Here is a 14,059-nt window from a genome sequence, read left to right on the forward strand (position 1 = left end):
AAAAATCTTACACTTAATAAAACCATCAGCTCTACACATTTGAAATCATCACATTCAATCTCTCACTCAACCTTTTCAAACATTCAACCACACCACTCTACATTCACAGCACCAAAAATCTATTTACAATCAATTTCTGGTTTATCTTTTTGAATTTTTCACAAAAACCATAGCAACCAATTGTTCAACAATTTGTTTGTTTTTCATCAAATAAGGACTTAGTATTTGTTTAACATTCTTATGGTTCAGAAATAAGCATGGTCTACGCGTTTCGAACTCCTATTTGTTGTGTAGTTCCTCATCAGGACCAAATGGCTTTTAGAGTGTAAGCCTGACTTTTTTCACCCGACGCTGAACAATAATTCTCAACCGTGCGAATACTTCAATCTCTCAACACAATAAGGGGCACTACATTACATATTGCTTTTCAGATTTCAGTAGGGCATGCATACCTTTCACGTACATCAATTAGAGCTGGAAAAAAGGACCATATGGGATATGGTCCTGTACAACTGCACCCCAAACATTGCAGATTATTTCATGTCTGGGAATGCACACCTCCTATGTACAGATTAATATGAAATCTATAAAAATTAGGCTTAATAATTATTTTTTAAATCGCTGCGTTATTAATTCAGATACTGAGGCATAAACAGATAAAAATCATGGAATCTTAGACAGTGAAAAAGGTCAGATAGCACAGTGCTATTGTATTGAAACACTTTCGGCTACTGGGGCCTATCGTGTAAACAAGCAAATTTACTTCTGCGAAAAAAAACATACTTGTTGAATCAAAACTATATAGACTGTTGGGTTAAAAAGAAAAGAACAGCTTGCCACAGCTAAATAAAATCATAAAAATCAATCAAAAATAATAATCAAAGTTTGATGTAGGTTTGAATTTAGGACTTACAATTTCCTCTTAGTCATGCTTTGAGTTGGGGATGGGGTGGGAACAGGAAAGAGTAGAAATTTAAAATCTGTTTCAAATTGGAGAGATCTTTTTTTCTCCTAATTCTCCACTTCATGGAGGACCTCGGGCTAAGCTTCCTTCTTAATAACCTCTTATAATTAAATCTTTCAAAGTGGCCCATTCATTACTGCAGACTATTTTTAACATTTTAAAGTCATATTACTTTACTGTTCAAGGACCAACATTCTCAATCAGGCTACCGTTTTTTAAAGGATTTCGGTGATTCTCCACTAGTGAATTTGGGGACATTTGTGAATACTATATTCTGTTATTCTATCCTTAGCATTTAAAAGGGCATGGCTACCCCCAAGGGGCCTCCAAGGTAGCAAATATACCAGTACCCATATCATAACTAAGATTAGATTAATAACAAAGTTTGCTGTTCTGTGAGTCATTGAATTGGTCACATTTTAAGCTGCAGGTGTGGGGCAGCGGAACTTCGTGGACCCATAGCACTCAAGGGGAATCCTTCCCTCAGCACCTAAGGTGCCAAGAGAGGCGCTTGCAGAGTCTGCCTTGAGGTGGCATGGCCTCACCCAGATGTGCTAAAAAGCACTAGTGCAAACCTGCGGCATGGGATTTTGTGAGCTGCAGCTGTGGGGTAGCTGACCCAACCCACAGCACCCAAAGGGAATCCTTCCCCCAATGTATAAAGCGCCAGGAGAGGCTCATGCAGAGTCTGCCTTGAAGGGGTATGGCCTCACCCCAACACGCTGATAAGCGCTAGTGCAAACAATCAGCGCAGGACATTTTGAGCTGCAGCGTTGGGGAGGCTGACCTCCTTGGACCCACAGGGCTCAAAGGGAATCCTTCCCCTAACACGTAAAGCGACAGGAGAGGCGCCTGCAGAGTCTGGCTTGAGGGGGCATGGCATCACCCGACGCGCTGAAAAGCGATAGTGCAGGCGGGACCATTTATTAAAGTGAGGAACTATACAGTAAAGACTGGTTAAAAAAAAGTAGGTTTGTCACTGAGCTTGTCCACCAAAATTGCCAGACTTAAAATACTGAAACAACTCAAAATTTGTAATGACACTGTCTACTGTTGAAGATGACAACCATTCTAGTACTTTGGGAGTACCAAGTTTATAATCTTTAAGTATAGCATTTAGGAAACAGCATCTCAGCTTCAAGGGGAGTTTTGCAATATGGCCCCATCTATCGACCAGAATGTTTCCTCATCTCAGTCAATGATTTTCAGCAAGGTTGCAGAAGACATTCTTGCATTAAAATCTTTCTCAAATATTGAGTCAATGTTTGGGTAAGATATCTAAATTGACTCTACCAGATACATTCTGGATGGCAGAAGATAATCATGGACTGTGTCTGCAAGAATGGGGTAATGTAGACAGAAGCATACTTTCCTACACTTTTCAGTCTCTGTTATCCATCTTATGATCAAGGAAGGAGCAATTCAACCAGGTATGGACTAGGATAACCAATTTACTGTTAGAGTGCCCACATAATTCCCTGAGAGATGATCATTAAACACAAAACAACCAACCTGTAGCCAAAGAGCCACATTCCTTTGAAACATACGCCTGAGTCTTAGAAGTGAGAACTTTCAATTCAAGACATTGTTTTAGTCTGCTTTTATTATTAATTATAGTTCAATGTATGCCAGTGCTAAAAAAACCTTCATCACGAAAGCTGACTGCAGTTTAGAATGCATCACTGAAGGCCCTCAATTCCAAGTCTCTATGTCCTCGCCAATAATTTTAAGGTGCCAACTTTAATATGTCAGGAACACACAAATGTGGCTGGGCCCAATGGGAAGGAGGGTAGGCAGGGCCTCACAATATGAACATAGAAAAAATTGCCTATGCCCCCAAGTGAATTAAAGTACAAACTGACTTCCAGTACGAGTAAACCACAATTTGTTAGTTTACACAAAACATTTTATGTTTGTTAATTGAATGCTCAGTTTACAAAAAGAGAGAAAATCACAATAAGCAGAACTCAGATCACTATCAACCTCATGGTTGAGTCATATATACATTCACAAACAAATCAAAATCACAAGTGCAATACCCAACAAAATAGTGAACAATTTACAAAAACATTAGCATATTCACAAATGCCAACATCACATTGATTACATGGACCATAAAAACTTATTACATTTGAAAAACCAGGGTTCTTTGTAAATGTCTAGGAACCCAGAGAGAAAGTGAGAAACATTTATTTGAACCAATTGTTATGCTCACAGAGCCTGAATGGGAACTATTCAAATGAATTTCAGGAGCCAAAAGAGATTTCCGCAATAAATGGCAATTTAGGAAATAAACGACTGCCGACGCGTTTCGAATCCTGATTAACAGCTTGCAGGATTCTCATCAGGGCGGATTCTATCTAGTCCATGGGCACTGTTTAAAATGAAAAACAAAAGCATATTTTTACTAACTGGCGCGACTTCTAACCATTAATCTCCAGGCAGTTAGGTAACACAAACAGTTTGTACCTTGTGTGATTCCTGCCCACAGTTAATCACGAATTGGAAGAAATGTCGTCTGTGCTCGGTGGCCCGCACTGCAACAAAGTAATAGAGTCAGTGAGCGTTGGCCAGATGCGCAGGGAGGGGAGGTTGGATAACCATCTGTTGCTCAATTACCTGCTTTTGTGTGGAAGCCAAGCCACATCTATGTCGCTAATGGTGAAGTTCTTTTAATTTTCTGGAAAAAAAGGCGGTGGAATGCGTCTTAGTGCACTGTGAATTCACAACTTAAATACACGCATGGGCCCCTTGGTGTTCAGAAAAAAACTTACTTGGACGATGGTCTGCAAAAGCCTCAAGGTGGGTTCTGTTATGTAGTCCCTGTTCTACCATGCAGAGAGACAGTTATACCTCTGTTGGGAAAAGCGGAAGGTGTCCTGTTACCGCTTTGCTATTTAAATTCAATTACCAGCGCTAGTCGCGTTTGGATTGAAAAAATCAGACCACTTACTTGAACAAAAATTCACTGTGCCCAAATTGGGGGTTCTGTTGCGAGTCCTTCACCAAGCGCTCGAATCCAGATCTGCAGGTGAATGGGAGGGGGATGCATTACCGCATTGTAATGTCAATGTTAAATGAAAAGTTTTCAAAAACGGCTGCTTCCATGCTTACCACAGTGTCAGTTCCAATCAAACGAACTTGCTCCACAGCGTTGTCTCAGAGATGTGAATGTCTCTGGGCATCGCCGGTCAGGTGGCCAAACCAACAAACTTGTGTTGGGCCAATCAGGCGGAAGGCCCAGTAATGGGGCATGCTGGGACCTGTAGTGTGAAACGTAAATTCAAGTTTTGGCTGACCATTAAAGTGCATTGTGGGACATGTAGTGTCTGACAGCATGCACAATATGATTATGCTCTATTGATTTCACTGAGGCTATTGAGACCCCTATTTACACTGTCAAACTTTAGGATTAAGTACGCCTCTTTGCGCAACAACATTGTATCCACATCACAAAAGTGTTTAGGGTCAATCCATGCCAGTACAGTCCATTTGAAATCAGACTCAGAGTGGCCATTACTGGTAAAGTGTTCCACCATGGGGGCTGTGATGACTTTTTTCTTAAGCCGGGAGCGGTGCTGGGTAATCCGGGCATTAATCGGTTGGTTTGTTTTGCCAACATAGACTTTGTCACATGGGCAGACCACCGCATAGACGACATTTCTAGTCTTGCAATTTGTGAAGCTGTCATGCTTCCATCTGATGCCATTGTTTACAAAAACGTCACCTTCAATGGTGCTTGAACAGGAAACACAATTGCCACACTTATGATGTCCGCATATGGGTTTCAGATTCCACTGCGTGACAAGATCGCTTTTGGGTGCTGTGATATGACTGTCTGCTCTGATTAAATGTTGTCCTATGCTTCTGTTCTTACGCATAGCGAAGATGGGTTTTTGGAGAGGATACTCTAAAGACTCAAGAAGATGCCAGTTATTCCTAATTATGTTTTTGAATTGATTCGTGTGTTGGCCGAATGTTGTCACACAAACCAATTTTTGCAAATCTTTCTTTTCTTTCTTTTCAAGCAATGTCTCCCTAGGGGTAAATTTGGCCCTGTTCTTAGAGTGTTTTACATACATTCACATCTCTGAGACAACGCTGTGGAGCAAGTTCGTTTGATTGGAACTGACACTGTGGTAAGCATGGAAGCAGCCGTTTTTGAAAACTTTTCATTTAACATTGACATTACAATGCGGTAATGCATCCCCCTCCCATTCACCTGCAGATCTGGATTCGAGCGCTTGGTGAAGGACTCGCAACAGAACCCCCAATTTGGGCACAGTGAATTTTTGTTCAAGTAAGTGGTCTGATTTTTTCAATCCAAACGCGACTAGCGCTGGTAATTGAATTTAAATAGCAAAGCGGTAACAGGACACCTTCCGCTTTTCCCAACAGAGGTATAACTGTCTCTCTGCATGGTAGAACAGGGACTACATAACAGAACCCACCTTGAGGCTTTTGCAGACCATCGTCCAAGTAAGTTTTTTTCTGAACACCAAGGGGCCCATGCGTGTATTTAAGTTGTGAATTCACAGTGCACTAAGACGCATTCCACCGCCTTTTTTTCCAGAAAATTAAAAGAACTTCACCATTAGCGACATAGATGTGGCTTGGCTTCCACACAAAAGCAGGTAATTGAGCAACAGATGGTTATCCAACCTCCCCTCCCTGCGCATCTGGCCAACGCTCACTGACTCTATTACTTTGTTGCAGTGCGGGCCACCGAGCACAGACGACATTTCTTCCAATTCGTGATTAACTGTGGGCAGGAATCACACAAGGTACAAACTGTTTGTGTTACCTAACTGCCTGGAGATTAATGGTTAGAAGTCGCGCCAGTTAGTAAAAATATGCTTTTGTTTTTCATTTTAAACAGTGCCCATGGACTAGATAGAATCCGCCCTGATGAGAATCCTGCAAGCTGTTAATCAGGATTCGAAACGCGTCGGCAGTCGTTTATTTCCTAAATTGCCATTTATTGCGGAAATCTCTTTTGGCTCCTGAAATTCATTTGAATAGTTCCCATTCAGGCTCTGTGAGCATAACAATTGGTTCAAATAAATGTTTCTCACTTTCTCTCTGGGTTCCTAGACATTTACAAAGAACCCTGGTTTTTCAAATGTAATAAGTTTTTATGGTCCATGTATTCAATGTGATGTTGGCATTTGTGAATATGCTAATGTTTTTGTAAATTGTTCACTATTTTGTTGGGTATTGCACTTGTGATTTTGATTTGTTTGTGAATGTATATATGACTCAACCATGAGGTTGATAGTGATCTGAGTTCTGCTTATTGTGATTTTCTCTCTTTTTGTAAACTGAGCATTCAATTAACAAACATAAAATGTTTTGTGTAAACTAACAAATTGTGGTTTACTCGTACTGGAAGTCAGTTTGTACTTTAATTCACTTGGGGGCATAGGCAATTTTTTCTATGTTCAACTTTAATATGTCAGCACGATATCATTACTCTCTTTATGGCAAATCATAAGGAGACTATGAGATGTTTGGCAAGGTTCCCTACCTCTTTGTCAGTGTTCTTCTTACACCTCAATGATGAAGTTTGTTACACCCTTACAGCCTCCTCTTCTGATGACACTCCCACTAAACACAGGTGTAAATCCCGGTCTTCGGATGAAATTCAATCTATGGCATCGGTTAGCATTTCACAGGTATTTCATGTATCAAACACTCCTTCCACTCGTAAGAGGTTCATCTGAGATCCCTTAAGACCAACAAACCCTACTGCATTAGGCAGCTTGGACAGTATCCATTTGCGGTCCAGGGCTGGATGGCAGCTAACTTCCTCCAGATTAATTCTGAGAAAACTGACATACCTAGTATTTGGAAAGCATTCGATGTTAATGCTCAGATCAAAAGATTTGATCAGCTTGTAGTTTTGTGGCTCCATCTGTTCTGGAAAATTCTCCCACTTCTCTTTGCCTCAAAACAAACTGTTGTCATAGGGGCCTGTGCCCTTGCCCTCCAGACTATGGTAATGCACTATAGCTTGTACTGCTGGCTGCTGTGATAGATAAACTCCATATATATTACAGAGCATAGCTGTGAGAATGATTTGTGGGATGATCAGATTTAATTATGATTCAACTGCCCCGATTGCTCCACTAGATTTCTTTCAAGTAATGTACACGGTTCAACACCATGTGGTTTATTGATGGATCATTTTGTAAAACCGGAACCTGTTTCTTTATGTTATGTTATGTTATATACTTTTATTAGGCGCACAGATGCTCCAGCGAAGGAGCGTCCTGGCGCCGCGACAAGGTAGCAGCCCAACACAACATGACAACACACAGAGAGTAAAACTAAGGAAATAAAAAAGTTTTCACTGCCCGGCGAAAGGACAACAGGTCACTAAGGGCGCGGATCGCCGGGGGGAGAGAATTCCAAAGCACCGCCGCACGGACTTGGAAGGAACGTCCACCAGCTCTGCTGCGCTTGAAGCGAGGAACAACAGCCAGTTCTAAGTCAGCAGATCTTAAAGCTCGCGCTGGAATGTAATGAGCCAAAAGTTTAGAGAGGATCAAGGCCGGAGACCCCTTGAGGATTTTGTAGGCAACACAGAGGACCTTAAACTGAATCCTCTGTGCCACCGGGAGCCAGTGCAGCGAGCGCAGGGTACTGGAAGTAGGGCATGATCTAGGTAGGCCCACCACCGATCTCGCGGCGGCATTCTGGATCCGCTGCAGGCGTCCAATTTCTGCCTGGTTCAGGCCAACCAGTAGGGAGCTCGCATAATCCAGCCTAGAGATGACAGTGGCTTGGATCACAAGTTGCCTGGTGGCGGCATCAAAAAACGTAAGCACAGGACGGATGCCCCGTAAAATGCCAAAACAACAGGCCGCCGTACGTTTGGTATGACAGGCAAACGTAAGGGACGGATCCAACCATACCCCGAGGTTTTTAAGCTCAGAGACTGGGGTGGGTGTAGGACCCAAATCCCCTGGCCACCATCTCCCTTCCCAAAGTTCCGGTTGTCTGCCAAAAATCATGACCTCGGTCTTACTGGCGTTCAGCTGAAGACAGTTGGACGTCATCCAGCCAGCGACCGCCCGCAGTCCTTGTTGGAATCTGGGTGCATCCACATCGGCATCCCCACTGATCGTGACCGCTAACTGGGTGTCATCGGCGTATGACACCATTGTCATACCCCATTGCCGGACAACCTCAGCTAGCGGCCTTACGTATAGATTGAACAACGTAGGACTCAGCGAGGAGCCTTGGGGGACCCCCAGATCCAACGGATGGTGTTTGGACTGGTACGGTGGGGCGGTCACGCTAAAGGTCCGATTGGCTAAGAAAGACCGGAAACATTGGAGAGCGATGCCGGTGACACCAGCCTCCTCTAAACGACGCAGAAGGATGGGGTGTGATACGGTGTCAAATGCGGCGCTCAGATCAAGTAGCACCAGCGCCGCTGTTTGACCCGCATCAAGCACAGAGCGCAAATGCTCCACCATATACAGCAGAGCCGTCTCCGTGCTATGACCTGCCCGAAACCCATTCTGCGTCATGTCGAGGATGTCGGCTTGGTGTAGATGTTCCGTGAGGACCGCGTTGACATGCGCCTCGGTTACCTTGGCAGGCCACGGCAGGAGTGAAATTGGCCGATAACTTTCGGGCTTACTACCATCCAGGCTGGGTTTCTTGAGAATGGGCCGGACCATGGCCTGTTTCCACTTCAGTGGAACAACACCAGACGTAAGCGACGCTTTGATCAAAGAACATAGCGGTGAGATATCATGCACCGCTAGGTCTTTGAACACAGCCGGACAGAGTGGGTCCGTTGGGGACCCCGACCTCACTTGGCGAGCCAACTTGCCAAGACTTTCAGATGTTAGATTCGGAAAAGTGTGCAACTCCTCAGATGTCAGCGGTTTAAAAGGTGTGTCGGCGGATGGAATAGCCGACGGAAAAGCCCGGTAAATAGCATTGACCTTTTCTAAAAAGAAGTCCGCCAATGTTTCGCAGTGCTCAACAGAGCTCTGGTGGGTCGCAATCACCTTCTTGGCGGTAAGGTCTTTCAACACCTTGAAAATGGTTTTAGAGGGGTTGGTACTGGTCCGAAATTGTAAGGCATAATAGGCAGCGCGGGCTCTGCACACTGCACGATGATAAAGTTTCACAGTGGCCTGGTACAGGACCTTTTTCTGGTTGTTATAGGTCTTGCGCCATGCCCGCTCTGCACGCCTACACGAGGTCTTGAGTGCCCGTAATGCATCGTCATACCATGGGCTGGAATTCCTGGCCCCCGATCTACACCAGACTATGGGGATAAGGGAATCTAATGCCCTAGTCACCCAATTGCAGAAGCCATCATAGCCTTGATCTACTGCCCCAGTTATAACTACTGGGTCGGACGACAAGAGATGGTAAAACTCGTCCAACTTCAGTTTATTCCAGCGCCGTCTAGGAGTTGGACACACCACAGGTTTGGGCTGCGTAACAAATACGGGGCACTGGATCTGTATCAAGTAATGATCGGTCCATGCTAGCGGTGTAAAGCTGAAAATGCTGGTTTCCGCAAGATTGGTAAAGAACGGGTCGATGATGTGGCCCCCTATGTGGGTAGGTTGTGACACCATCTGAGTCAGCTGGAGCGCTTCAAGATCTGCCATGAAACTAGACACCGATGGGCTAGATAGATTGTCAAAATGCAGATTCAAGTCCCCAATAATGGAGAAGTTGGAACACCCAACAGCCAGCTTGCTGATGGCCTCCGGAAGTGCAGCTCTAAAGGTCACTTCACTCCCTGGGGGTCGATAGATTAATAACCCCGACAGAGTAAAGTTAGGCGTAATAGCCACCTTAAACGTTGCGCTTTCACAACCAGAGATACTTTGTCCCTGCCATGCACACGAATAACAGGACTTGACCGCAAGGGCTATCCCTCCCCCTCTAGCAACTCGGTTAAGAGTAAATACCGAGTATTCAGGCGGGAAGGCCAAGTTGACAGCAATATAACTGCAATGTTCAATACATTTCTCCATAGAACCTGCGACCAGGAAGCATGCTCTTTTTGTCCATTACCACTTCAAGAGCACCTGTTGTGTTGTCATAACTTTTTGAGTCCTTAGTCCCCAACAGAGGGATAAACTCCCACTGGCACCCTGCAGAATTTCTGACTTTGTCCTCATGTGTAAGACCCAGTGGACATTTTTAAATAGTTCAATTTTGGTGGCACCACAGCCTTCATGATCTGGTCCTCTTGTTTTTTCAAGTCCCAATTTATGCATGGGGGTACATGCACTCTGCAAATATATAATAATAAATGCATTAATGTCCTTAGAATTCACTACTCTTAAGCGTAATGAAGAATCTTTACAATCAAACTTTGGGTCAGAAGAACTAGGTGCTGCCTATCAGAACATGAACTATGATTACAGATCTGCATTACAAATGTTCTTGCATGGATGAATAAATACTTGCTGCTTTGCCATTTAAAGCCAATGTGTACATAATAGGGCATGCAGTAGGATCTAAATTGGCAGTCAAGCAGGATTCAACACGCATTTTTTATAAAGAGGAATTTGACTGCTAATCAACAATTTCCTCTATTTTTAAGTCCTTTTATTAAAACTCTTCTACTTTTTGCCTTTTTTCATTGAGAATCCATTGGCATGGCCAGGTAAATGAGACATTTTCCTCTTCATCTGTTTTGCTTTCCCCTTTGAATATTTCTTGGCTTGTTTATCAAGGTGACCCTTGATCTCTGGTCACCAAGACTGGAATCTACAAGCTGAACTTCTACAAACTGACCTCCATATCAGTATGACCACATTTATTAACAAGTTCTTAGTTGACTTCCAATTTCCACACAGACACATGGATTGTATGAGAGATGCATCACTTGGATTCACCTAGAAGAAGGTGAAAATAAAGATAAAAAGTCCTTATTCAGCTACTTATTTAACAACCAGGAGACAACTGTTGAAGCTTGGGGAACCTCTCACCTTCCAGCCAAGTTGCCTCAGCTGGGACAAAAAGGCTGCTTGAGGCCATGTTTGGAAGGACTGAGGCCTACTTAGAGTAGTAGCAGTAATTTCTCCATTTGCCCAGGCACCCAGATCCCACAAATTATTGTACGTTGTGATGCAACATCAGGAAAATATATTTGTGCGTAACTGTATTTACGTGTACGTGCTAACTTTCACCACCCTATCGGTGTAGTCAATGGTCAACTTCTTCACCTCTCAATGAAGAACTTGGACCCTGGCACTAAACTTGCTATAAGCTGATGGTCAAGCTTAACGGTACTAACAACTCACCACAGAAGTGTTGACACCCTCTAGATGTTACTGTGTGGCAATGTGTAGGTACAAACTAATGAACCTCACGTATTGTATTTTATGTGCTACCTCACATTCTGAATTCAAGCGATCTGATACTGCTGCTATTAGTTATTTTTGGTCCCCCAACTGGTGGCCTCAGGAAATGGGCACGCTCCCTACTCCGGTGCCTAAGGTGAAAAATCTGGGAGTCCAATTTGATAAAAAATTATCCTTTGTAGGACACGCCAACAAAACCACCTCATCATGCTTTTTTATTCTTAAATCAATCACTCAGGAAGGTTTTTCCATTCATCCTTCAAGACCTACGGAAAGCAGTGGCCATTGCTCTGGTCTTATCAAAAATAGACTATTGCAACAGGCTTTTTCTGACTGCCCATAAGAAAGTTCTAGACAAGCTCCAAATGGTCCAAAATACGGCGGCCAGACTGCTTTTAGGAATCTCAAAATAAAAATCAAGTCTCCAAGGCTCTCTCTTCACTTCACTGGCTTCTGGTTAGAGCCTAGCCTTTAAGGCTCTCCATTGTGAGGGTCCTGATTCCCGCAAACAACTTTTTCAACGGTACAACCCATCTAGGTCTCAAGATCCTCCTCTCAGGCTAATTTAGTTGTACCTAAATTTAGGAGAGCTACCTGGGGAGGCAAAAGCTTTGCAGTGGCTAGAGCCAAACTCTGGAATTCGATGACTCTGGCACTAAAATCTTCAAAAAATGTGCTTATCTTTCACAGGGCGCTTAAAACCCGGCTGTTTAACAACTAGCTCAGTGACGGCACTCACTTGGACCACACACTTTGTTGTCCTGTGCTTCTTATCTTGGTCGACCCTCTGGAAGTCAGCGCCTAGACACCTATGTGTAGTAGTGCGCTTTAGAAATCCTGTTTTCTTTTCATTTCAGTTGACAGGGTACATTAAGTCACAATATCTAAATGCAATCAGCATCGGGATTACACATACTGGAACAGTGCTCTTAATTTTCCCTGAGGTGCTGCAAAGCACCATTTTATGTACTGAATGAGCACACCATTTCACTTGATCTTTTTTAGGGGCATATGTGCTGTTTTGTAGCCACAAAAGTAGATGTTGCAAAACTGCTGCTTAAAAACAGCACCACACCGTGGAAAGAAATGGAGCAACGTCGCACAGCCTTGCAATGCCTAATAAAGGGATGAAGAACATGTTTGTACATATTAGCAAAGCACAGGTTTGTGATGCAACGTGGCCTCAGACCCTTTTTTTAGCATACTGCAGCAGCTATGTCCCTCATGTCTGTACTTTAAGGGCAGATACTAAACTTAAATCACGCACATGGAGGTAGGAAACAAACTGACTCTATGGATACTCTCAAGTGAAGTAAAATATCTTCATACCCAACTCTCTATCTGCCCAGCTTTTAATGTTGTCAGGCCAATCTAATATCTAAATTACTAATCAACTCTACCAGTGTATGGTCCATGTTGCAAAGCTCTGCCACAAAGCCAAGCGGAAAGAGAACTACAACATAGTGAGCTGTGTGGCTTTATCACCCAGAGAAGCCAGCCTACTTCTTCAGTGCTGAGAAAAGTCAAGGACCAGGCTGCAATCTAGGCTCCCAAGGGATGAATCGGATTCTGCACTAAGATTTATATATAGTGTCCCAGCAGAAAAACGCCCATCCATAATCTTATAATCTTGGCTCACATAAACAAGTTAGACTCAAAACTATCTGTACTTCAGCAAAATGTTCAAAGATGACACTGCCCCAAAGGACTGCTTGGTAAAAGGCCAGAGCGCGTTCTGCAGTCAGGATCAAACAGAGCTTAGAATGAAAGGACTCAATCAGTAAGTCTGATCTTCAGGAAACAAAAGAAATGATCTAAGCTCCACGTTCCTTACCTTCAAACCACGATGTAGTCTGTTCTTCAAAACTCCGAGAAACTCTCCGTGGCTGAGGCAGTCGTCGCCATCTAAATCAAAGATCTTGAAGATAGTTTCCAAAACGTTTTTTGAAAGATCCTGCCCTGTGGCAACTTTCACAGCCCTCATGAATTCGGCTGGGGAAAACAAAATCATTACCATAAGTTAACAAGTAGCAGTTTAATCTTTTTTTTATATATATTTCAAATCTTTTTTATTAAAGAATGCAAAGAGTACAAATATAAACAAGAAGGAGACATGGAATAATGTACAGATGTACACAAAGGAAACCTACGTGAGGCTAATCTGACCTGAATTACATATCATGGGGAAATAAAATATAACAAGTCATGGTCAGCAAAACACACATTCGATATACAATAAACAGGTTTTCCATGTGTTAAATGTTACTCCTGTGAAAAAGAAAGACAAAGAAAGGAAAGGAAAGGAAGAAAGAGAGGAAAGGAAAAGGAAAATTACATTAAGTTAAACAGCAGCAGCATAACGGATTACAATAAACTTGGGTCAAATTAACGGAATACAGAGCCAAGACAAAATACCAATAATGGACATAGACGAGGTGTGATTCAGGGGATATACCCAAAACGAGTTTAAGGCGGATCGTAACATGTCTCCCTTGAGTCAAGTGAACTCCAGAGTTTGGTGTGAGGTTTTCGCCAAGGTGAAGAGTGGAGGACGTCATTATCCGCACCTCTCAAGGAAGTCAGTCATTCCTGCTACATTTTGAAAGAGACTTCAGAATGAATATGCTACTTACCAGTATGCATCTGTTCTTGGCATGTAGGGCTGCTGACATTCATATCTATAGCATAGATCGCCGCCTAGTGTTGGGTCCGGATGATTGCACATTGTTGTCCTGGAAGAGTC

General features: G+C 43.2%; 1 protein-coding gene across 1 annotated transcript in view; it reads right to left on the bottom strand.

The window, feature by feature from the left end:
• MICU2 (mitochondrial calcium uptake 2) overlaps positions 1–14,059 on the bottom strand; it is a 1,429,299-nt gene that overhangs the window by 11,669 nt on the left and 1,403,571 nt on the right. The window contains exon 11 of the mRNA XM_078657090.1: positions 13,151–13,308. Coding sequence (XP_078513216.1) covers positions 13,151–13,308 — 158 coding nt within the window. The remainder of the gene's footprint in view (positions 1–13,150; positions 13,309–14,059) is intronic.

The sequence above is a fragment of the Lissotriton helveticus genome, chromosome 8 (assembly GCF_964261635.1).
Source record: "Lissotriton helveticus chromosome 8, aLisHel1.1, whole genome shotgun sequence".
NCBI lineage: Eukaryota > Metazoa > Chordata > Amphibia > Caudata > Salamandridae > Lissotriton > Lissotriton helveticus.